The sequence below is a fragment of the Equus quagga genome, chromosome 9 (genome assembly GCF_021613505.1).
Source record: "Equus quagga isolate Etosha38 chromosome 9, UCLA_HA_Equagga_1.0, whole genome shotgun sequence".
Classification (NCBI taxonomy): Eukaryota; Metazoa; Chordata; class Mammalia; order Perissodactyla; family Equidae; genus Equus; species Equus quagga.
Genome location: NC_060275.1, coordinates 32,431,942 through 32,458,275, shown reverse-complemented (window position 1 = coordinate 32,458,275; position 26,334 = coordinate 32,431,942). Strand labels below are relative to the sequence as shown.

Genomic DNA, 26,334 nt, shown 5'->3' with positions numbered 1-26,334 from the left:
CTGCTGACAATTAGGTGTTTATGTAGATTTTCTGAAGGTGGTTTTGAATCCTCTGGAAAGCAAGGACTGCAAACTTTATGCTGGCTATTTATATACATATAAGGCCACCAGGGAAGGAGGAACACTCTGTGTTGACACAAATCATTGCTGGACTTTGAATTTTAGTAATTCCTAATGAGGCAGACTAATCCAGCAGTTTGTTTTTACTTATTAATTTTTATAGAGTGAATATGTTCTCCAGTATAACCTAATAGTTTGTGCCAGCCCCTAGGGCTTGTGGGATATGGGATGACTCTTCTCAAGCCTCGATGCTGATCCCATAGAACAGCTGTTATCAAAGACCTTTTTTTAAAAATAAAAATAAATCATTTTTGAATTCATAGTGGTATCTGAATATCAGGAAGCAAAATGCAGCATTTTAAGGTTGATAGTGCATGTGTATATTTAATTATAGTAAAATTTAAACACTAAAGTACATCGTATAGTGAATGCTCACATAGAATTTACCTGTCTTCAGCAGCTGTCAACTCATAGCCAGTCTTGTTTCATCTATAACACCATTTACTCTCTCCTTCCTGTCCCCTACCTGCCACTAGATTATTTGAGGCAAATCTCAGATGTTGTATAATTTTGTCTGAATAGGATGTTTTTCACTCTCCTATCAAAAAGCAATCTAAGCATTGTGATTATCTTCTCTTTTTTCGTTGTCTTTACTATATCACAAGTAAAAAATTTATTACAATGTTTATTTGAAATATTGAAATATTTATTTTGATGTTTATTAGAAATGTCACTTAAGTCATTAATTCTCTATCTATGTTTGACATGAGTCATAGAGTTTAAATAAAGCCCTCTGGGCTGTAGTCCAGACAGCCCCTGGATGTGAGTTCAGAATTTAAATCAAAAAATTGTAAATCATCATTTTTGATTGTCTGACGTCACTTCCCTTCCAAGCTTAGAGGCTAGGTATTTGGTTGTCTCTGGAGTGATCAGTGTTCATGCAGATACTGAACTATTTTTAGACCATTTTATAATTTTTATTATGAGATAGATGATAATGGTAGAAACATTGCATGTGTTCCAAACTCCAAAATATGATTCAACTATTGATAGTTATTTTAATTGAGGTTTTAGAGATATAGCGTAAATAGTATGGCAGTTATCTCTTGATTTCCCTTTCTGTGAACTTAGTTCAGTAATGAATTATGTATACTCAGCTAAAACAAAAGGTTTTTAATTCTTTACTACTGATTCTTCAGATGTATATTAAGATCTGAATTTTGTCTTTCCTCTGACTCTGTGTACCTTTATATATGTCTTTGGGAACACTATACGTTATTCTCACCTCAGTTTCCTATCCAAAAAAATAGTGACAGTAGCTACTTATGTCACTTGATAGTTATGAAGGAAGAATTGTGGGGCAAGGTTTTGAAAACTACTTATACACATATGCAGAAAGAGTGCACATTTATATTATGTAAATTTCATAGTAAAATTATTCATGTACCTTTTGTTCCTAATTGGTTTAAAATATCCCCTTGTTTTTGCATTATCTGTGGACTAGAGTATTTATGGTTTTACAAAACTTCAGAATTTTTTTGGTATCAGAATCATAGCATCAAAAGACACATTAAAGGCCACATTGTCTAAATATCCACATCTTGGGCAACTTGAATGAAAATACCGTGTTGTATGTTTGTACAGTTAGTCTGATTTCTTGAATATGCCATAGTCTGTCCAGTAGCCATGCCCTTATGTGTGTTACTTCATCAGCATGGAGGAGTCTTCATCCTCTTCATCCTTCAAGCTGCAGCCCAAATCTCATCACTTTTGGGAAGCCTGTCTTAACCATCCCATGAAGCAAGCAGCATTTTCCTTTGTTTCCTACTCCCACAGCATTTGTTTTATTCCTTTGCTGTAATATTCATCTTTTTTTTCTGATTTGCTTTCCTTTTTAATTATGAAAGAAATAATGTAGACAGTAATATTCCTTGCAACAGCCCTACTCCTCCCACCATTTCTTATCTCCAGAAGGGTAGCCACTTACATATCCTTTCATGTATTCTCTATGCAAATTGCAAGCGTACGTACGCATGTATAGTATATATACTTCTCACTTTTCAAAAATGAGCACAAATATTTATTTGTGTTCTATACTATGTATATACTGTTAAAAACTTGCCAACTTAACAGTATATCTTGGACATTTTCTTATTAGTGTGGGGACCTGGAATTGGCCACCCCAAGATATGTCTCTTTGGCATCAGGATTATTTGAGGCTGATTGCTTTTGATAAACTGGGACAGGGAAGGAGGCTCTGAGGAGTGGAACTTGCCCTTTGTTAGGACACGTTTACATTTGTAAGGTAAATCTCTATCTGTAAAAGGTGCCTCCCTCTCTGTACCAGGAAGAAGAAAGGAGATGACCTTCTCTCTAAAAACTCTTAATCAATACCAAAGGCAAGGACTTAAATCTGCATTTTATTGTGCTAGTCTGGTAACCTCCTGTAACTGACTTCCCTCCCCCTCCCAACGTTGGCATCTCCTTAAAGATTAAGCATCTTTCTTTAGGCTGGGAACCGATTGCGGGGCTCATCTGTGACCCCCAGCCCAAGGTAACACACCTGCCACCCTGCGGCGCTCACTGAGACAGCAGACCTATCTGCCGTTTCCATCGAGAGCTGTGCTGACAGAGCAACCTCGTGACTATTGTAAAAGGGACATTTCAATCACATGTGAAACACCCTGTTTGGGGATATATAACCACTGTGTGCACCCCACTTCTTCGGTGCCCTTTCTTCCTTCGGGAAGAAAGGCCCCGGGCCATGGTTCCTCATAAAGCTTTGTTTAATTTTCTCTTGCTATTCTGTCTCATGTGAATTTAATTCGTTCTCCAGCCAGACAAACCCACATTTGGGGAGAGGAAATGTCCTCCTCCCCTACATTAGCAACTTATGTATTCGGTGTCCATAAAGTCTGGAAACATAGGCAAATGAATGTCCATAATGATGTCAAGATATGTTTAATCTATAAAAAAAAACCACTGTGTTTCTAGACCTTATGGATACCTGTAGTTCTTATTCTTTTTAAACAGCAACATAATATTTTACTGCAAGTTTGTTTTATAACTTGTTTAACCAGTCAGTCTTTCAGTAGGCAGTTAGGTTATAGTCTTCTGCTATGACTGTATTTTAGTGAACAGACTAGTGTATATGTTTTTTTCCATATTCTTGACTAAATAGCTTGCATTGGAACTATTGGGCCAAAAGATATGTGCCTTTTACGTTTTGCTGATAATCCTCTTCAAGTTTTCTATTTTTGTGCTTATATTGTACTTAAAAAAAATTACAATAGATTTATAATAACTTTAAATATATGGTTCGACAAATCTCCCTTTGTAATTCTTTATAATTTTTGTATATTTATTCTTCCCATGAATTTTAGAATAATTTTGTCATTTTCTTAAAACTCCACCAAGATCTTAAGTGGAATTACATTAAATTTATATTTACATTAGAGAAAAACTGACATCATTATGATATTAAATCTTCCCTCCTAGAGATATATGATTTTTTAATTCATTCAAGTTTTGAATTTATAAAAATCTTATACATTTCTAAAAATTAATTTTATTATCTGACAATTATTATTACTGTTATGAATTACCTCACCCCTTTTATCTCTTATTTTTGTTTGTTGGTTAAATGTGGAAAACTGTGTTTTTGTTGTAATATGTATTTTTTCATCTAGCCGCTTTAGTGATTTCTTTTGGTACTTCTAGTAGATAGTAGGTAGGTATATTTTGTAGGTATTGCTTCATGCTATCTGAAAAACATCGATATATATATAGTATATAGTATATATGAAATCTGTGCTGATAGATTTCCTAATGTTATACCAGCCATACATCTGTAAAATAAATCTTACTCAATTTTTTAATGCCTTTGTGAATTTGACTTGCCAATATTCTTCTATTTAGGGATTTTTTAAAGGGATATTTTGTACTGTTGTGTGGCTCAAAAGGAGAGAGAGATTCCTTATTAGATTTTAAGGAGGAAGTGGCATTTGAGATAGGCATTGAAGGAAGAATAGAATTTTGACAGTTGGACATGAGTTTACGTTCCAAATGGAGAGAGCAATATGAGCAAAGGCAAGGAGATTGAACAGTACAGGAGTAATAGAAAATATTTCACTTTAACAGGAGTGTAGGCTATATGTAGGTGTCTGGGAGACAAGATCAGAACTCGTGTCTCTCTAACTAAATGCCTATATGAAGAACTACTCCTAATTGAGTAAGAAATGGGACAGTCGGGGAGTGAGTTTTGACATGGGACTTTGGATTTGCACTCTCAAGCATTAGAATTAACTTGTTCTTGAGAAAAATGGTGATCACTATCTAGATAATATTTTGTAACTCTTGGGAGATTTTTACTGAATAGCCTGAGATGAAAACCTGATTTTTCTTTTGTTTTATGCTTTAGGTCGTTCATGCTTGGAGGACTTTTGTATTTTTCAAGATGTGACTATGTAATGAGCAAATAGACTTTGTATTTACTATTGAAGTTAATTCATTTTCGTACAAATGAAAGAAAGTCTAGTTTGAATATAGAATACCAGATGGACCAACAAGTCAGATGGTGATGAGTGACTTAAAAAGAGAAAAGTTTTCCCCTGAATTTCCCCTTGCTGGGGAATTTAATAACAGTGCCGCCATTTTGATTTCGTGTGGTTAGTCTTTTGTATAATTGGGAAAACACAACAGGTGATAGATTCAGCAGCCCTTCTGAAGCATGCCTCGGTAATGAAGGCTAGCAGTGAAACGAATAACTCACACCTCCCCAGAAGGATACTTGTCCTTACATAGTTAGATCAGTTTTCTGTTATGTAATACACTTTTTTTCTTAGAAAAAGCATTTAAGTATTCCTGTAGCAATTGGAGCTGCATATCTCAAATAAAATAATAGAAAATCAGATGTGTATTGTTCCAAATAAAAAATGGTTTTTCGAAACAGCACTCGAGAGGTGCTCTGATACAGTCACTTGATTTCCCTGGCCACTGACATTGACATGTTTGAATAAGAGTAAGCCAGTTAACCTTTCATTTAATTTTTTTGTGAAAAAATCATATTTAGGAGCCATCCCGGTGGTGCAGTGGTTAACTTCATATGCTCCGCTTCAGTGGCCCAGGGTTTGCAGATTCGGGTCCCAGGCACGGACCTATGCATCGCTTATCAAGCCATGCTGTGGCAGGCATCCCACATATAAAATAGAGGAAGATGGGCACAGATATTAGCTCAGGGCCAATCTTCCTCATCAAAAAGAGGAGGATTGGCAGAAGACGTTAGCTCAGGGCTAATCTTCCTCAAAAAAAAAAAAATGTATTTACTGGTAAAATCATGCGTATTAATTGCACTTTGTCAGTATTTGGGTAATGATAAAAATGTTGACTATGTCAGTGTAAGAAAAAAATTATGAAAAAAATACATATGGTATTAGTTAAGGGGAAAGTGGTCTCTGTCCTCATGGAGTTTATAATATAAAATATATAATATAAAAGTGGAAAAGATATAGAGTAAATAAGCAAGTAATTACAATTGCTATAGGTGTTACAAATAAGAAAGGAAAGAGTGGGCCATGAAATTTTCACAGGGTATTTAACCTCGTTCGTGGGCTTAATGATGAGACTGAAATTGAATCAGTAGTTACAAAGTCTCAGAATGATCTAATTATGAGTTTTAAGGGGCTAACTAGGTGAGTCGGAATTGGAATTGGAAGATAATAGATACTTGTAAAATATTTTTCAGCTCTGTGAGTTTCTTCAGTTTGTAATTCTGTTTAAAAGTAAGATTTTTGGAATATTCTTAATAGTCCTTGGGAATGGCTAAGAACTACATTTATAGAGTAAGACAGGAAATGTTTCCCATCCTAACCATTAAACCTAAAGAATCTTTTTACTTGAAGGGAAAACTCAGAAAAGTTAAAGCTACTTTATTGGCACATTTTAAGTCCTAATTATCCCATTGAATGTCAATAGAAGTATGGAAAATTTAGGCTCAGCAGTTTGTTTTTTTCAAGCCATTATTGGTAATTGGCAGGAAAGTAAGCGTTTCGCTTAACCAAGAATATTAAATTAAAACGCCTGTTTTATGGGATTTTCCAGTAAAGAAACAACTGAAATTCTCTAAAACTTGAGCTTTCAGCCAAAAAAACCCCACAAGATTTTTAAAACCAGAAAAGGTTATAAAACAGAAAATCTTTGAAAACTTGAAAATTGGGTGTCTCTTATCTAATCTTAGACGTAAAATGCCAATATCTGATCTATTGCTGAAAAAAAGGATCCTTCCCCAATTTCTTAGTTTTATGTGAACTCTCTTGATCCTTTTTTTGTTTTTGTTTCTTGCTTTGCTTTCTGGATACTACTTTAAACAAAGCATTTACTGGCCACTTACCTTGTGCCAGGCGCTATTCTGTGACGTGGTTTAATCCTCGTGACTCATCTCTAAGGTTTATGATTATGTCCGTTTTACAGATGAGGACCCAGTGAGGCACCAAGAGGTTAAGTAATCTAGTAACCCTCCAGAGGTAACACAGCTGATGACTGGTAGATAAAAGTAAATTGTTAACTTGGTATTTAGGAATAAATTATGCCTATAATCATATTGCATGTTTTTCTAATATTAGCTTATTTTTTGTTTCTTTTCCAGGATTTGTTGATGTACCTATTACAGCTGGTCCAGGCTCTCAAATATGAAAATTTTGATGACATAAAGAATGGATTAGAACCTACCAAGAAGGATAGTCAGGGTTCAGTGTCAGAGAGTGTGTCAAATTCTGGAATAAATTCTGCAGAAATAGATAGGTATGGATATCCAGGGAGGACTTACTTTCAAATCTTACAATTTTCTCCCTTTTCAAACTTTCTTCCTTTCCTTTTTTCCCAAATGTGCCAAACCCTAGTTGGTACTTAGTTCCAAGTTTTACCAATGAATAAGGGAGGTGCACTCAGAGAATACAAATTACCATCTTACAGAGCAGCATTTTCAGGCTGTGGAGTCAGAATACCTGTGTTAAAATATTGGCTCTGTGTGAGTTACATACTCTCTGTGTGGCCCCAGTTTCTCATCTTAAAAATGGGGATACAGCAACAGTAACTGATATGTAAGGGTTGTTGAAAGATTAAATGAGTTAATTACACATAAACCATTTAGAAAAGTGTCTGACACATAGAGCTCAGTGTTAGGTACTATTACTGTTCATGCGAAAATAAAATGAAGGACGGGGCATGTTAGTGGACTCAAATATTTTATTATAAAGTTGTATTTTTATTGACTGCTTTTCATCTCTTTAGTAGTTATACTGAAAAAAAAATAGCATGTTAACTTGAATTGAAAGTCAGGGATGAACAATAATAGCAGTTAACAACTCCCACCTCTGTAACAGACACTGTGAGGTGGTCCACATGTATTAACTCATTACCGTAATCCTCTGAGATAGGTATTCACATCCCTAATTTCGAGATAAAGTACTTAGCAAGAAGTTAAGTAAATTGCCCACAGTCTTATATCTTGCAAATGGTAGTGCTGACTCCAAAGCCCACGTTCTTTCTACTTTGCCATTTTACTCTTCATAAAATTTTCAAGTTTGAGATAAATGGGAACTTTTGGGTTAGAAATCTAAGGTTCAGTGGTTATAAAATTGTTTTGTGAAGGTCATGAGATTCGTTAATCCCCCAGAATGATGTTTAGAATTCAGATTTCCTGAGTCGGTCCAATTATTTCAATTATCAAGATGTATTTCTGAATTTTTTTTATGTTTATGATAGTACTGTTTTTTATCTTTTATGTTTCATTTGGAGAAGAACTGAAAAACAAGAAAAATCGTTTTCTCTTCCCTAGGCTGCTTTCGACTTTTCTATTTTTAAGAGAAGAGACCCCTTAGGTTTTTTTCCCACTGTACCTTGGAGTCCTCAGTCTCTAATCATGCTGGTTTACTTTCCTCCTAACTTATGCCACCTAGAACGTCTTATTAGAAGTCTAGGATTTCATGACCGGATGTAAACTGTAACCTGGTATTTCTCAAATTATGGTCTGCTGGTCACTAATTTTTGTGTGTTTTTTAAAAAGATAAAGAGGTGATGGTGGTCTTGTGGCCAAATATATTTGGAAAATATATTTGGGTTTACAGTAAAATGGGCTTCTTTTTAAACTACATTATTTTTCAAAACCTTTTAATAGGGGCTGGCTCCGTGGCCGAGTGGTTAAGTTTGTGTGCTCTGCTGCGGCGGCCCAGGGTTCAGATCCTGGGCGCGGACATGGCACCGCTCATCAGGCCACGTTGAGGCGGCGTCCCACATCCCACAACTAGAAGGACCTGCAGCTAAGATATACAACTATGTACCGGGGGCGTTTGGGAAATAAAGCAGGAAAAAGAAAAAAAAAAACCTTTTACTATGCAAACTTACACTTAAAAATCTCCAAGAGGCTATTCATTACCCATATTATTTAACTATGGAGCCTCTTTTTCCAGAGCATGATGCGACTCAGTGTTGCACAGAGCATACCTTAGGAAGTGGTGCTTTAACCAGACACAAGTGAGGTCAACTGTGCTAAAAAAATGTGTATCTTCTATTATAGACAGAAAATTTTTCATATCCGTGCTATCTCCTATTATCTTTTCAGCTCCCAGATTATAACTAGCCCCCTTCCTGCGGTGTCTTCCCCTCCTCCTGCATCTAAAACAAAAGAAGGTCCAGATGGTGAAAGTCTGGAGGTGAGTACAAAGCTTTCCAGGTTTCCTTTAGGAGATCTCACCAGATAAACATTTTATGTTAGTCTTTTAAACATTGATTTTGACTAATAAACTAAATATTACAACTTTATTAAATAACTTGTTTTATGATGCATGTTTATGACTTTTCCTCTCAGTAAAAAGTGCCAGATTATCCTCAATTCAACGCATTTTATTGGTGCTTCGGGCATATAAATGGATTCATATGCAATGTGAAAATAAACTGGGCTTAAATATTTTATTAAGAAAACAGGAATATTTATTGTTAACATATTTATGAACACTACTGTAATTGTCGGTGTGATTACATTGTAGAAATGTATGACTTTGCTACTAGGGATCATATATTAAGCAGCTGTTTTTAACTCTTACAGAAAATTGTTGAGTCCTTTTAGATAAGTAGGCTAATTTTTAAGGTAAAACAGTCTATTTGGCTAGTGCTGCTCTGAAAAGTACATTTGGAAGTGCATTGCAGAAGCTGATCCAGTACGTATTGTTGAATTTCTCCCCAAGACTTCTAATTTGAGGAGAATATTTCACACTCCTGATGTTGAAAACATATAATACATGCTTTGATATTTGAAAGTTCAGTTGATTTTTCTAACGTATATACATTGCTTTTAGTCAAATTTTAGGAGTTAATGTTGATGGCTGAATGACTCTTGTTTTCACTCTTAACTGTTAACCAAAGTTTGAATGTTTGCCTGCCTCTTACTATCATAGAAAATATTGAAAAAAGAATTTTAAATTACAAGATGATAGAATCCTTAGGGGAGTCCTTTAAGGAAGCATTCACCTCCAGTTTAATTATTTTGCCCTTTCAAAGGTAAGATGCTGATTTATTGATTCAGTAATTCATTCACTCACACTTATTTTTTGAGCTTTTATTATGTACCAGATGCTGGGGATGATGCAGTAGAGAACAAAACTGTCAAAACTTGAGTCTTCATGGGGCTTACATTCCAGTTTTTGGGTGGGTGATAGTCAGTAATATTTATGTATAGTCGAAGAGAGAATGATCTGTATTTTCTATGGAGAAAAATGAATTAGAGAAGGATGATAGAGAGTGTTGGGGTAGGATTCAGTGTTTGCAATTTTGAAACGATTGGTCAAGGAAGGCCTCCCTGGAAAAATAGCATCCTTGTAAAGATGAAGCAGGTGGGGGAACAACCATGTGGCAAAGTAGGGGAAGAGCATTTCAGGAAGAAGGGACAACAAGTACAGAGGCCTTAAGACCAGAGCTTACCTATGTCTTTGGGGAACAACAGAGGCCACTGTGCCTGGGTGGGGAGTGAGCGAAAGGGAGCGTGGTGGAAGACTGGATCAGGGAGAGAGCAGGAGATCAGCCTCGCAGGGCCTTACAGGTCACGGGATCAAGTAACTGTTACTTGGAAGCTATTGAAATAATCCAGGTGAGACTTTCTGGTGGCTTGAACCAGGCTGATTTACACTGAAGATTGTGTGAGGTGATTGGATTCTGAAAGTTATGTTCAGAATATGGTTTTACACACTCAAAACTTCTAGGCTAAAATTAAAAGTTTTATATATTTCTAATATTTCTTTTGTGACTGCTGAACTTGTCTGTTGTTCCTCAATGATTAAGTCATTTTACCTTTTTCTCAGCTGAATAGTTCTTTAAAGGGTTCAGGTAATCCACACTATCCTGGAAAGCAGTGGGGATCATCTTGAGTGCAGCTCCCCGCCCGTTCCCTTGCCCCCAGTGGAGTAATAATACTGGGCAAGCAGTCGTTACCCTTGGGGTAGCCCGAAACAATTAAGCGTCTAGAGATGTCAAGGTGCTATCCAGCCGAGCTGAGTTCCCTCTCCTCATATCACGGCTTGACATACCAACATCCTTGTCGCTTCCCTGATACCTGAGGAGTGTCTCATTTTCTTCCTCTTCCCTTTCCCTTTTTTCTTGGAGTTTCAGGAAACCACTATGTATATCTGGCAACATGTTAGAAAGAAGATAGAAACTCAGTTAATCTCATTGCCCCAATATGGTCATTTTTCATAAGTTCCATGGGTTCTTGAAAAGAAAATATATTCCCCAATCGTTGGGTACAGCATTGTACAGATGTCACTAGGGCCAGCTTATTAATTGTATTGTTGAAATTTTATGTACCCTTGCTGCTGCTTTTTCCTGCTCGATCTTTGAAAGAATTAGGATAAAATTCCTCCTGTATAATGGTGGAATTATCAATTTCTCCTTGTATTTCTGTTGGCGTTTGCATGAAATATTTTGAAGCTATTTTTTTAGGTACATTCAAGTAAATTGAATCTTTTATGACTGTTTAGTAACCCTCTTTATATCTAATCATGTTCTTTGCCTTAGAGTCTGTTTTGTCTGATATTCATATAGCTTTGTCTTGATTAGTATGCACTGGTATACTTTTTGATCCTTTCTTTTCAATATTTCTGTAGCTTTGTATTTTAGGTTTGTCTCTTGAAGATATCATATAGCTAGATTTTGTTTTTTAATCAGTTTAACCTTCTGTCTTTTTTTTTTTTAAAGATTTTATTTTTTCCTTTTTCTCCCCAAAGCCCCCCAGTACATAGTTGTATATTCTTCGTTGTGGGTCCTTCTAGTTGTGGCATGTGGGACGCTGCCTCAGTGTGGTTTGATGAGCGGTGCCATGTCTGCGCCCAGGATTCGAACCAATGAAACACTGGGCCGCCTGCAGCGGAGCACGCTAACTTAACCACTCAGCCACGGGGCCAGCCCCCCTCTGTCTTTTAACTGGAACTTTTACACCATTTGTTTTTATTGTGATTAGGGTATATTTGGATTTATTTATTGGATTTTATTTATGAAGGATCACCATCTTCCTTGATACTTTCTATTCTTTCTTTTATTTTTTTCTAGTCTTTTTCTTCTTGTCTGTATTTGCCTGGATTCTCCTCCCCATCCCTCCACCCACAGCTTGGAGGTTATATTGTCCATGCCAGTTCTTTCACTGGTTATACTAGATATTTTAACAACTATCCTTAACTGTAAGTCTGGCATAATCAGTATTATCCTTCTCCAAAACAAGTACACATCTCTACTTGTATGTAATTTTTATCCAGTGATTTAGTTCTGTCTTGTTTAACTCCCAAATTAGATGATGTTGTTATTGTAGACAATCAGTAATTATTTAGAGGTACTTAGCTGTATCCCTATTCACCATTTCTTCTTATATCTCTGAACTTCAATATGAGATCATTTTCTTTTTGCCTAAAGCGCATTTTTTTATTCTAATTGTTTTTAAATTTTAAAATATTGCTTATACAAATTGAGTTTAAAAATTGATAAGACATGTCACCTGTTTCACAAATGTTTTTAAATTTAATTCTTCTCTATTTATGCTCTGTAAATATATATATATATATATTTTAAAGATTGGCGCCTGAGCTAACAACGGTTGCCAATCTTTTTTTTTTTTGCTTTTTCTCCCTGAATCCCCCCACTACGTAGTTTTATATTTTGGTTGTGGGTCCTTCTAGTTGTGGCATGTGGGACGCTGCCTCAACATGGCCTGATGAGTGGTGCCATGCCCGTGCCCAGGATCCAAATCCTGGGCCACCGAAGCGGAGCCCGGGAACTTAACCGCTCGGCCACGGGGCCTGCCCCTGTAAATAATTTTTTAATGAGAAAAGCATAGTGTCTAAATGAGACACATGCATTTTCTGTTTAAATATATACATCATTATGTAAAAGTATACTGTCCTTCTTATATAGTCAGATAAACTTTAGGCCTAGATTCTACCTGTTAAACTCATGGATTCAGCATTGTGTTATGGCTTTCTGATTGACGAGTTTCCTTATTGGGTTTTTAAATGTTTTACATTTAAAATGTGGTGCTAAGATTTTACTCTAGAATTGCAGATAAGATTCCTGCTACCTCTGAAAGCACTGATGTATCTGCTATGTGATAACAGTCTTGTATTACTCTAGCTTACTTTCTTAAATGCTCCTGTTGCATTGAAATTTCGAATCCATTGATCTTTACCCTTTTCTGTGTTCATCAGCCCCCTTCAATATTTGGTTTCCTCTGAATATAGCTTTTATCCCATGGCTCATCATTTTAATCATTCTTTTAATAGTACTTTCAGTTCCTCCAGCAAAATCTCACCCCTTGATAAGCCTAATTAATTACCTAATTTCTCTATGCCTGAATATTACTAAAGAAAAGCGCATGGCCTAGTATGTTGGTATCACTATAAATTCATGATCACAGACGTGAGCTGGGCACTAAGTGGATTGTCCTCCCCGCTCTGCAGTGTCTCTTCCATAACTTTTCTTCTCTGTTCTTCATGCCTTGCCTTCCAACCTCCAAATGACAGATCTGCCTCATTCTTAATGGAAACATGTAGAAGCTGCTAGGTAAGAATGGCCTCAATTTCCCATCACCTGGTTTACAGACGTGAATGCCTTCCCATCCTGTCTTTCTGTTGTCTTACACAGAAGAAATATAACTCCCTTCAAAGATATGCTCTCTTCTTTTCCTGATAGAAATATTCAAGTGGGTGTTAGTATCTCACATCTTAAAAATTCAGAAATGAAAAAGAGAAGACGAAACAAAAACTCGCCCTTAATACCACGTCCCTTGAAACAGCGCCTTATTTTCTTATTTCCCTTCGTGATCAAGCTTCTCAAAGGAGTTGTTTGCACATACTGACCCCTCTTTCTTTTCTTTCCAGTCTTTAATCCACATCATCCTGACTTTGCTTCCCATCATTATATTAAAACATACTTTGCTAAAGAAGTAAATGACTTTAATGTGTGGTTGCACATACGTTTCAGTTCATCTCAGCAAAGTAAATGACTCCCTTCTTGGAAAACTAACTCTTGTGTTTTAGATGATCCTGTACCTCCTTTGTTTTCTCTTCTCCTCTCTGGCTGTTCCTTCTCAGTTTCCTTTGTCAGCACTTTCTCTGCTGCTTGACATCTTAATGTTCCTCAGGGTCCTCTTCTGTTCTCAATTTATACTCTTGCCCCAGGCTGTACCGATAAACTCAAATTTATATTTCTAGCACATTTCTCTCATCTGAGTTTTAGATTCATATATCCAAATACGTACTTAATCTCCATTGTATATCTGACAGGCATTTCAAACTTAATATTTCAGAATACAACTCTCCCCACACTAGCCTGTCCCTCACTTGGAAGTTCCATCTGTAATGTAACAAATCAACCCATTTGTTAAATTCATAAATTTTGGAGTTACTGTCAATTTTTTTTTCCTTCCTACTTCCTCTTCACCAGCAAGTCCTATTAATACTTCCAAAGTAGTTTTAGAATCTGTCTACTTCTCTCCATCTCTACTCTCACTGTTCGCTCTTCTAGACTACTATAATAGCATCTTAACTGATCTCAGGTCAGTACTTTTCAGAGCAACGAGAGTCATTTTCATACAATATAAATCAGATCATCTCACTCTCCTGCTTAAGATCTTTGGTTGAATATCTGTTGCTTTGAAAATAAAATCTGTACTCAATAGTGTGACCTTAAAGGTCTTGCACAATTTGATCTTTGCCTATCTGTTCAGCCTCCCTTACTTTAGTGTCCATTATATTTTAGCTACATTGAGCCTTTTTAAAATTGCTTCAACAGTCAAGTTCAGGGCCTTTATACCTACTGTCATTTTGGTCTTGCCTAAATTTCATGTCCTCATTGCTGCCTTGTCTGACTTCCCAACCTAAATTATTTCTATTATTGTTTCTTTTTTTTTTGGTAAGGAAGACTGGCCCTGAGCTAACATCTATGCCAGCATTCCTCTATTTTGTTTGTGGGATGCTGCCACAACATGGCTTGATGAGCAGCACATAGGTCTGCACCTGGGATCCAAACCCAGGAACCCTGGGCCACGCCAGCAGAGCATGTGAACTTAACACTACGTCACTGGGCCGGCCCCTATGACTGTTTCTTTAATGTCTTTCTCCTCCACTAAATGTTAAGCTTACAGTAGGACAAGAAAATCTGGGAACCATGGTGTCCTTAGCCTCTCATATGTTGCCTGGTTTAGAATGAATATTGGATAGTGAGATGGAGGGATAGATGGATGCGTGAAAATCTGATCTGTGACATAAGATACATAGATGCAAACTGATAGGCAAATGTAGATTATCTTATTTCCTCCTTGTTAATAGCAGATGGTAATATAATATATATACATGTCTTTTAATTCTTTCAGCAAGATCTCTGTACCTTCTTGATATCAAGAGCCTGCAAAAACTCAACACTGGCTAATTATTTATACTGGTATGTGAAATAATTTTCTTGTTTATTTTCTTGTCACTCTTTAGGACTATTTTTTTCCCATATGTAAACACGAAGGCAGTTTAAAATAAGGTATGATCAATCATCAAAAGCCTCAGTGCAGTGTTTATATCCAGCTGTATCCCTTTACAACTGTTCTCATGGCAATGCTTGTTTGCACCAGTGTTTCTCTGTCAATAACTTCCAGGATCTAAGATAAAAACGGGGTAAGGTCATGGGTTTTTTCAGTTTGATATCTGTTTGCTTTCACCCTATTAAGTAGTGTAAATATGATACAGTCACAGTCCTTTAAGAATGTGTATTTTCACAGTATTTACCAAAACATTTGAATCATGTAAAAATAGAAAGTTGGAATTTGAAGTTACTTATCTCATAGATGAGGAAACTAAGGTAGAGGCATGATGTAACTGACCAGGTAGAACCAGAACTAAGATTAGATCATTTATCTAGCACTTTGCTATTTACAGAGGACTTCCCGGGACCTTATCTCATTTGTCCCTTAAACAGGGCAAGTATAAGTATCTCTATTTTACATGAGAACAGATTTCCTGAGTGAGTTGCAGGAAAGAGATAAACTAAAGCACAGAGAGGCTGACTTCCTGAGATGCAGTTAATATGAAGCATGGCTCCCTTTATCTGTCACAGAATTCTAAAGCATAATGGATGAGTAGCTTAAGCCATAATGAGAAATATTTTGGTTCAATAAAAGAAAGCAATAGGATTAAACACTAGACAAGAGAGCCTTAACCAGTTTACAGAGCAGACAAAGGACAGAGCCAGCTGGGTCAGCCCTCCTGGAAGTCTTCTGTACATTTGGTTTGAGAGAACACTTTAAACTTCTTGATATACTTGATATTTTTCAACTCTGGAAATGATCTCTGGTCTTACTCAATTTACTGTGTTTACTTAAACAGTACAAATTAATAGATGTCCATTCTGAAAGTTCAGTATTTTTGAAGAATAATGAGGCATTTTGCTTTCCATGAAGAAATTAAACAAAATATTATCTTGTTCAGACTGAGTTTAGAGAAACTGTGCTGCAGGTCAGATCAAGCCTTACCTTCATTCTCCCGCTCTCCAAACACAGCATTATTCTGGACACTGCCCCTGTAGCCCAGAAATAGGTAACGAACTCGGAGGAACTTTTAACAAACACGGGTGTTCATTACTTACATAGTAAATAATTGTTTAGTTTTAGTCTTTATCGTTCTCTAAGGAAAACTGCTATCAACAATCTTAACTAAATGTTGCTTTTTCTTCTCTTTGAAACCTGTGATTTGTTTTTTCTGTTGCCCTTAGTAGTGGAAAGAGAAATAGTTCCTTACTTTTACTTTAGCAGTTTAATATAATACTCATAAAACTACATTTCCCTCACATTAAATTTCAGTGTGTCCTTGAAAATATACCCACAAAATCTTTTGGGTAGTTGTTAATCACCATTTTTGCTTTCAAAAGTTTACTTGGAACTTCTCATATTGCCAAATGGCTATTGCCTTTTAATGAAACCTCTTGCTTCCTAATGTTCTACATATTCCAATATGAATTCTTAAGTGCATGTCTATTGACTGGTGTTAGGGAAAAATATTTCTTGATGAAAATCTAGGTAAATATTTAAAAGGAAATGAAAAAAATGTATGGAGCATGTTACTGAGTTTTTAAGTAAGTACTTATAAGCTTCTTAGGTATTTTAAAATTAAGATTTTACACATTTTTAAATCATTTACTAAGAATTCCTTTATAGGTATTTTTATTTCATTGCAATATTCATGAAAAGTTTTCTTGCTGACAATTTGTAGTCTAGAGTAGTCAGTATTATAAGAGCTGTGTGTGCAATATACTGATTATGTGGTATTTTAAAATTATGTATTTTTTTGACCATACCAGATTTCATTGTAAAATCTGAAATTAGTTATGATAGAATCTTTGATCTCCTATTTCAAGGAGGAAGAGTTTTTAAACCATTCTGAAAGCAGCCGAACAGTAGATGAACTGTTAGATGAGCAGTTTCCCACAAGGCAATAGTTTTTGTTCAGAAAGAGCACTTTGTTTTCTCCGTAGATAAGAAACGAAGTGCACCCCCAGCTCCCAGTCTTATAAGCATTCCATCAAATTTAGATTTGATTTGTGTTTTTCCACTATTTCTGTGATTCATTGAAGCAGTAGCTTGTACTATGTCTTTTCATTCTCTGAGGAGTAAGTGTTTTTCCTATATTTACAGTCTACATATTACATATTCAGAAATACTCCTGGGGCAAAAAGCTATTGATGTGGACTTCTGACTTTGGTACACACTGCTTTTGTGATTGTAGGATGAAAATATGGGTAATAATTTCAAATAGTTGGTTTAAAATGATCATTCTCTTCCTTTGAACATGCACAGAATAGTATAAAAATATTAATCAAGTGTAACAATTTAAATGCATTTCACTGTTAAGCTTACTCTTTTATAACAAATGTATTACAATATAAATTTTAATTGTGCTGTTTCCTTTTGAACATTTTGATTTTCCTTTTTCATTTGTTCCCTTTCCAGTAATGTAAACGGGATTCCTGCTATAGCTGAATCCTTAGGGGCCTATAGTTGTGCAGACAATCCTTTTAAAATGAATAGTGTCAACCTTTTAAGCCTCAGAGGGGAGTTATAGTCTCAATCTGTAAAGTGTTTGGCATCAGGATCTATAAATCGTTCCAGTTTTTTATTTTTATAGCTATTCCAGTATGTTGAAATTGAAAGTAAACTTTGGATGCTTTGACATGTTTTTCTATAACTTTTAAGACCTTTCAAGGTAATAAAGGTTATTTACCCACAAAATGAAATGGCCAGGAAGCAGGTAGCCCACTGACGTCATCTTACAATAGGTGCCTGGACAGTTTTGTCTGCATTTCTACTTGAAGATGGCAAGTTTCAAGGGAGTACCTTAGAGTGCTGTGTATAACCCAGCTTATTGCTGTGAACAGAGAGTTCAGAATGATTCAAACCTAGGTCTTCTAGTCTTGATCTAAATTTGTTCTTCACGTTGAAGATGATGCTGCCATCTTTGTTTTAGATGGACTTTCTCTTTGCAGCAGAACTTTGGCTTGAGTGATTTTGAGAGGTGTTTGATACTTGACCTTTATCATGAGCATCAACATATACCCTCAATCACAGGCAATAACTGGGCCATTGTGTTCACTTGGTCAAGGAGACCTGAAGATAGCAATGGAGCCTATATATTGTGGTTATCTGTGTTCTGTATTGCTCATTTGGAAATGAGTTTGCTCTGTAAGCACAGGGAAAAGACAATGGATATACTAAAGTGATGGAGACTGTCAAGGACTTTAAAGGTTAGAAGGATATGGATTAGATTTGAATAGGACTGTATTGCCGGTTTTCTAGTTTAGAATCACTGTCTGTCTGACATTCTTAGGTGGTGTTCTGAAATGACCAAATATCCTGGAATGCCATGAATAGGAAATATGAGTTTATTGTAACTCTTCTTAGCTTATTCATCTAGAACAGAGCTATTCAATGAAACTTTCTGCAATGATGGAAATAATCTACAATGCTGCACATATGGCTACTGAGTGCTTGAAATGTGGGTAGTGTGACTGAGAAACTGAATTTTTTAATTTAATTTTAATTAATTTAATTTTAAATAGTCATATGTGTCCGATGGCTCTAGAAAGCTTTCTTGATTCAAGATTCAAGAATACCTTCGTGAATTTTTAGTTTAGAACTCTTCTTGTGAACATGATATGGTCGATATAGTGTCATGGTTCAGTTCCTCATACCACTTTACAGAAAATTCTAGCTTATTCAACTCTGGGAACTTCTAGAACACCTGTTATTATTATGGCAAAGCGTTGCACTGGGAAGTCAGGAGAGGAGAGCTCTTACTTTTATCAACCTTTAAAATATTTCTGTGTATAAGACTATATTGGGTGTGTCAGGGGCTACTGAAAATTTTTGAGATATGGCATCTGGCATCAGTTTCTTTATAACCTATGTCGGGAGCTAGGAGTTTAACATGTGAAACAGTGACAAGCAAGATAACATTATCAGCACAAGTTGTGTGAGAGGCCATGCCTATTCTAGAAAGTCAAAGAAGGAAGAAATTGTTAGGGTCTGTGAAGACTTCCTGGAAGAGATGGTATGTCATGTGTACTTGAAGGCTGATTGGAATATGGAAAGATGGCGATGGGAACATGTTTCTGGGTGGCAACTGCAACATGAGCAAAAGCAAAATGGGTGCATGTGAGGGTTGCTTTGGGGGGTGACCTGACTGGAGTTTGAATGCATAAATTAGGGTTAGTGGATGTTTGAACCAGAAGTTGGGGCCGTAGAAAGTGTTTTAAAATAGTAGAAAAGAGGGAACCACTGATGTTTTTGTTAATATAGATGGGAGACAATGACAGTAGTTTAAAGAAGAAAAATTCAGGATGATTGCATTGACCAATGAGGAGTTTCTTTTTTAATAGTTGGAAAGCCAGGTAAGAGGTGTCTGCTGGTTGATTCCAGATAGAGCTGGCTAGTAGTGCAGAACCATCATAAGATGCATTTTTCAGGAAAAAGTCAACAGGCTGTGGGGACTAATTGAGTACAGGTGTTTGAGGGAGGGAGTGTGAGCTGAATTTGACTCTAAATGCAGGGACTACAAATTAAACACAAAGGGCCAATGACAGTTTTGGGTAGGCCTTGTGTTCTCTGGTTTGGCTACAGCCTCAGCTCTTTTTTCTTGTAGTCAAGTGATTCTAACATTGATGTTTCCTACCTGACTTTTGAGAAAACTTGAGTTTGTGAACCCTGCTACTTGAGAATTTCCAGCCCAAATACCTGGAATATCGATAGTACTTTCAATGGAGATAGAAAAATAAGTCATTTCGTATGTTCAGTTTTACACATGTTCAGTTAAAAATGACAAAATGACAAACAGTATCTTGAAAGGGGGGTCTGGTGCTTGAAAATTAGGGTGGATAAGTGTGAAAGCAGGCCACATAAGGAAATGCAAAATTAGACCTTAAGTGTGAAAAAAGGGAAGTACGTTCATATTTGAGAATTATCAACATTGAGTAGTCATTAAATTCAGGAGATTGGAGTCATTCATTCAACAGTAATACATTGAGTATTACGAGCTAGGCATGTAAGTGCTGAGGGTATAGTGTGAACAAGACAGGGAAGCTCTCTGCTCTCACGGAGTTTACCTTCTTGATGGCTGAATATACTCTTTCTCAGAAATAGCGTAAAGGCAAATAACAAGTGCTGTGACTTGAGATTTGTGGAACATTATGAGTTAAGGAGGTTGAAGTTTCATGTAGTTTTTAAAGATAAGACAGTGAGAGGAAGCTTAGTAGAACAGAAAGAATTCTGGCCTAGGAGGCCAAAATCCTGGGTTCTGATCTCAGCTCTACTGTCAACTAATTGTGCCACCATGGGCAAGACACGATCTCTCTAAGTTTTGCTTTTGATAAAACAAGCAGATTGGTGTAGATCTGTGTTTTTTAAACTACACATCATGATCCATTGAAATCAATTTAACAGTTCACAATCTAGTATTTCTTATTTAAACAGTAATGAAATAGAACAGAATAGCAAATATAAACATATTGTTCATTGAGTATTGCTATCTGAAACTTTTTTTTCAGTTTTAAGCATTTATGTGTACATGTGGTTATGTGTACCAAGTTGTGATATAAAATTTGTTCTTTTCTGTGGCTTGTTCCCATCAGAACAGTTAGAGACACTGGGTTAGATGATCTTTAAGATCTAATCTAGATCATTGTTTATAATTTTGTAATTGTGTAAGTGGTTTAGGTTTAAGAAAATATTTAACTTTCTTTAACTCCCTAAAACCGCAATTTTATGGTAGAAAAATTGAAGATTATATGTGGATATTTAAGAAATGGGGAAATTGGATGGGAAAGGAAAAATCAATTAAAAATTTTATTCCTTGTTCAGAAGTATGTTAATAAGAGAAGTAGCTTCAGAGTAGTTTACAGAATGGAAAATCCTTATGTAATATCAAAAGTATTATATTACATAGATTATGAAAATATTCTTGTTCTTGAGTTACTTAGTAGGGACATGAGTATAGATGATTTCTGAAGATGTTAATGCTCAGTGTACCTTGTAAAGTATTAGGAGAAAATGCTTGTTTTGATGTGACAATTTTTAGAAAATCTAGGATCTTGTACAAATTAAGGCATTACTATTATCAATTTACCTTTCATAGATGGTTGTATATGTTGTTCCTTAATTTTCCACTTTAAAAGAGTGATGATAAAATGTGTTTCGTTACTCCCAGTTATTTTCGCAAATGTGAATTAATCTGCTTTAATGGAAAAGTACATTTACAAAATGAATCTGAATTTTATTTCAATTCACATGACTTAACATATATTTTAGGTATGTGATAGTGGAATGTGAAGATCAGGATACTCAGCAGAGAGATCCAAAGACCCATGAGATGTACTTGAATGTAATGAGACGATTCAGCCAAGCATTGCTGAAGGTAACTGGTAGTGGGGTTAGCAAGCACAGTGGCTGGGCCAAATCTGGTCTGTCGCCTGTTTTGGTATGTCTGTGAGCTAAGAATGGTTTTTCTATTTTTAAATGGTTGAAAAAAATCAAAAGAAGAATAATATTTTGTGATATGTGAAATTCAAATTTCAGTTTTCATAAGTAAAATTTTATTGAAACATATTCATCCTCATTTGTTTTTATATTGTTTATGGCCTTTTTTGCCCTGTAATAGGCACTTATACACAGTATTGTAAAAGTACTTATTATGTATGAGATCCATATTTTATGAGTTTGTAATAGGAGTTGAATAGTTGGAATGGAAACTTTATGGCCAACAAGGCCTAAAGTACTTATTGTGGGCCCTTTACAGAAAGTTTGTTGACCCCTGATTTAATGAAATAAACCTATACATGCAACAAAAATACCCAAAGCTTTCCTTTTTCATTTCACTCTCTGTTTTCTGTTTTTCTTATCAAGACTAGGTACATTTCCAGAAATCTGGCAATGGTAATATTCTGGATAATGGTCATATTGCAGATACTTCCTATGTAACTTATATTTTTGCTTCTTAAACAGTTTCTAGAGATTTGTAAAGCCATTTCTCCCCAGGTATTCTTGTGATTCTTAAAGCAGTGTCGCAGTTCAGCCAGCAGAGGGCGCACGGGCAATGAAAAGAAAACTCACAACGTTAATTTGTGATTTGCTAAAGAAGTGTTTTACTTCATAGCATCTTTTATCTATTTCCTATTCCATGTTCTTAAAAATTTAAATCACATCGTACTGAACTCTTTGAGACTAAACTTAGTTCACAGAGTTCAGAGCTTCTCTACATCAAACCAGTTGGCAAATAAGCAGTTGGTCCTCTGGTCTCATCTCAGGTCTATCACTGACAGCCTTTGCCATCCTGTGAAGAAATTTCAGTTTCTCTGAGCTTAAATTTCCTCATCTTCGAAATGAGCATGATAATATTTGCCCAGCTGCCCTTTGCATAATTGGGAAGATTAAATGATAAGATGTATTTTCCAGTGTTTTATGAACAGGGAATCGCTTCATAAGACTTTATAAGAGGCATTTAGTTTTTATGACGTATATTTTACTAAGCAAGCATGTATTATGTTGCTATTTGAGTAGTTTCCTTTTTTTAGTAGATTTTTAGTTTCTTGAAGATAATATTGTTTCTGCCACATGCCCAGCACATTTATGAAGACATCATCGGCTTCCAGATAGTAACTAAATCAGTGAGTGAATGCATTTTGGATGAGTGAATTCTATCTTGTTACATGGTTGTATGTGAAAAGAAGTGCTACTTTTAATAGACTGTAGTATTCGCTGAAGGCTCAGATAATTTTCATCTGTGGAAGAGTTGGTGGGGTTTAACTAAGATAGGTTTCTCATTATCTCTAAATCAAGATAATTAATCTTTTTCAATTTCACTTTATATTGAGGTTTGCAGCTATTAGAGAATAAGTAAAGATCACACATGCTATTGAAGAAACCCTGATCATTATGCTACATAGAACTCATCTCCCGTTCCTTTGAATCCCTTCAGGGTGATAAGTCTGTCAGAGTTATGCGTTCTTTGCTGGCTGCCCAGCAGACGTTTGTAGATCGGCTGGTGCATCTAATGAAGGCAGTACAGCGGGAAAGCGGAAATCGTAAGAAAAAGGTAAACTTCTGGGCCTTGCTTTCTGTTTATGACTCATAATGCCTCAGTGTCATAAGATACTGAGTTTTGGTACTGTCTCTTTGGGCTGATATATTTTATGAAATTCTTATCATGTAACTATAGTAATAGGAACACTTAAAAGTACTTATTATGTATGAGATCCTATTTTATGAGTTTACATATAGTGATTTAGCCCTCACAACACCCTATAAGTTAGGTACTGTTATTATCCCAATTGTAAGGAAGAGCAGGGGTAGAGAGGTTAAGGAATTTGTCCAGTGTCCTCAGCTACTAAGTGTTGGGTTTGGGAATTGTACCCAGGCATTCTGGGTCCATATTTTTATCTATGATGCTTTATTGTGACTCTTATTTTAGAATCTTAGCATCCTAGAATATAATCTATTTGACATGGAAAGGACCTCTAGCGATCATTTGGACTAGAATTCTTCTGACAAATTGAGGGTCCAGAGTGACTTGTCCGAGGTTGCAGAACTAGTTTAGGAACAGCACTGGCTTTGTATCTGTTCTCATGGCTGGTACACTGACCTTTCTCTCAACAGTGAGGCCTCTACTCACAGGCCTCAGATGGGTACCTATCCGTTCTTCATGTCCTTTTTCCTGATTAATAGCTGAAATGATATGAAGGATTCACTTGATATCTTCCCCTTACCCGTCATAGGCAGATCTTTCTTAGTGACCTTTGTAAAACAACACAACCCATTCATCAGACTGTTGCTCTGCAAACTTATGAGAGGAAAGTGGAGAGCAGAGATGGTGAAAAATAGTCAGGAGTCCAAAGGCAGGGGATCAGGTCTAAAGATATGTGCAGGAATGATGTTCACAAGGTTAGGGAGGAGAAAACAGGATGAAGAGAAACACACTTTTATTGAGTTGGTGTTTTCTTTGTTGTTGAGAAGAATCACAAACTATGGTTAAATAACTAAATCCCTACTGCTGTTCCTCCTGGAGCCTCTCTCCCCAGAGGCGCCTGTGTGAGAAGGTGAGATCCCAAATGCCCACCAGCCGAGGGAGTGTGGGTTCCTGTGATGGTCAGTTTGGGGCATATATATGTATTTTTTCCCCCTTCTCCTTCTCCCCAAAGTCCCCCAGTACACACTTGTACATTCTAGTTGTAGGTCCTTCTAGTTCTGCTATGTGGGATGTGGCTTCAGCATGGCTTGATGAGTAGTGCTGGGTCCATGCCCAGGATCCAAACCAGCAAAACCCTGGGCTGCCAAAATGGAGTGTGCAAACTTAGCCACTCACCCATGGGGTCAGTAGGGTATATATTTAGAGCACAATTTCTGTTTGTGTGACATGCTCGTCTGTTCACCACACATATAAGCTTCTGGCTACACCTCAGTTTTTAGCTATTCTGGAGGATGACTGCCTATTGAAACATCACTTAGAGCCCCACCAAAATAAATTTTATTTTTGCTGCAGAGCCTATATTTTAAGTCAGACAATCCCAAATACAGTCTCAAAATTGGCTAAAAATCTTTTTAGACAATTTTTTATGATATGGTAAAAGACAATTTTATTTACACAGATTTACTAGAAACAAGCCCCAGCACCAAGGAGAAATGCCAAGATGGGTCTCTTCTGTTATTATTTTGTTACTACTAGTAATAATGAAATGGCTACTGCTAATAATTTAAAATCCTGTGTTGCACTTTTCCATCTCTCATAAGGAAGTTGGGAGAGACATTGGTAAGTGCATAGTGTTAGACAGATGGCAAGGTCACCAGTGAGTTATGTGTCAAATGGTTAAAACAAATGATGCTATTGTTGCTATCTTCTTTCTCACATCAACCTCTAGTTTAGGAGAAATTCTGTTAGAAGAGATCTCTGAGTTGAGATATTTGAGTTCTAATAAAAATGTTTTTCATCGAAATTTTTTAAAAATTAAATTAGCTTTCATTTTGCATATTAAATAGTTGCTTTTCATTTTGTGATTCTTTAGGTGACGTTACTCATTTATTTGTTCTTTAAAAATGTATTGCATGCCTACTGTGTGACAAACTGTTTTCTAGATTCTGGACATACAACAGTGAATATAAAAATTCCTGCCCTTTTGGATCTTACCTTCCTGTTGGAGGAGAAAGTAAACAAAATAAATAAGTAAAATATATGGCATGCTAGATATAGTGTTCTACGCTATGGAGAAAAATAAAGCAGGAAAGGGGTGTTGGTTCACAAACTGGCCCCCATATGTGGAGGGCAAAGAGAGACTGAAGAACAAGGCAGGCCACTCCAGATGGGTAGGTGGCAGTTTTAGTAAGCAAGCGATATACTTAGGAGGCTTGTCTTGGGTGGCCACAAGATGAGCAGATCTCCGCAACTGTCCACCAACTCTTAAAAGTTTATATAGAGGTCATAACTAGGTACAGTCATGTATGCTGTCCAAATGGTGTCAACGATACAGTGCTCTCTCAAGGCTGCTTCTTTGAAACCAGCTCCCACTGTGGGAATTGGGGGGAAAGTGTGCATTCCAAGTACAGGGGTAGGGATCAGGTGCCTCCTATTGCCCAGGTCCAGTTCTCTGGTCACCTGGTGGTCACATCCTTTTGAAATAGAGAGTGGGAAGGACTGGGTTTGAGTAGTAAGGTAGTGTTTCACTTCTCAATACAATGGTCAGGGAAAGCCTCACTGAGAAGTTGACAGTTGGACAAAGACCTGAAGCAGATGAGGGAGCAAGTCATGTGACTATCTAGAGGAGACTATTCCAGCTAGCGGAACAGCAAGTACAGAGGCCCTGGTGTGGGAGCATGTGTGACGTGTTTGAGAATTAGGAAGAAGTCCAATGTATTGGGAGAAGAGGGAGGATGGGGGAGAGTGGTAGGAGATGGGAACAGAGGTGATAAGGCAACCGATGGAGTATATCCTTGTAAGGCATTATGAGGACTTTGAGTGAAACAATGAGCAAGAGTGGAAGCTATTGGACGTTTTAAGCGGAAGACTGACATGACTTTCATCTTAGCAGCAGCACTTGGGTTGTTTTTGATAAGACTGCAAGAGGCAAAGGTTGAAGAAGAGGGGCAGTCAGGAAGCTGTTGAAGTAATCAAGATGAGAAGTGATGGTGGCTGGGACCACAGGGCTTACAGCAGTGGAGGTGTGAGA

The 26,334-nt window shown here is 36.5% G+C and overlaps 1 protein-coding gene across 5 annotated transcripts in view; it reads left to right on the top strand.

Moving 5' to 3' along the window:
• PIK3C3 (phosphatidylinositol 3-kinase catalytic subunit type 3) overlaps positions 1–26,334 on the top strand; it is a 159,471-nt gene that overhangs the window by 76,005 nt on the left and 57,132 nt on the right. For all 5 annotated transcript variants that reach the window (XR_006890113.1, XM_046671611.1, XM_046671614.1 and 2 more), the window contains 5 exons: positions 6,704–6,858; positions 8,678–8,768; positions 14,963–15,030; positions 21,431–21,536; positions 23,097–23,213. Coding sequence is in view for 4 of the 5 variants with exons in the window: in XM_046671611.1 (XP_046527567.1) it covers positions 6,704–6,858; positions 8,678–8,768; positions 14,963–15,030; positions 21,431–21,536; positions 23,097–23,213 (537 nt within the window). In the remaining variant the exon portion in view is untranslated. The remainder of the gene's footprint in view (positions 1–6,703; positions 6,859–8,677; positions 8,769–14,962; positions 15,031–21,430; positions 21,537–23,096; positions 23,214–26,334) is intronic.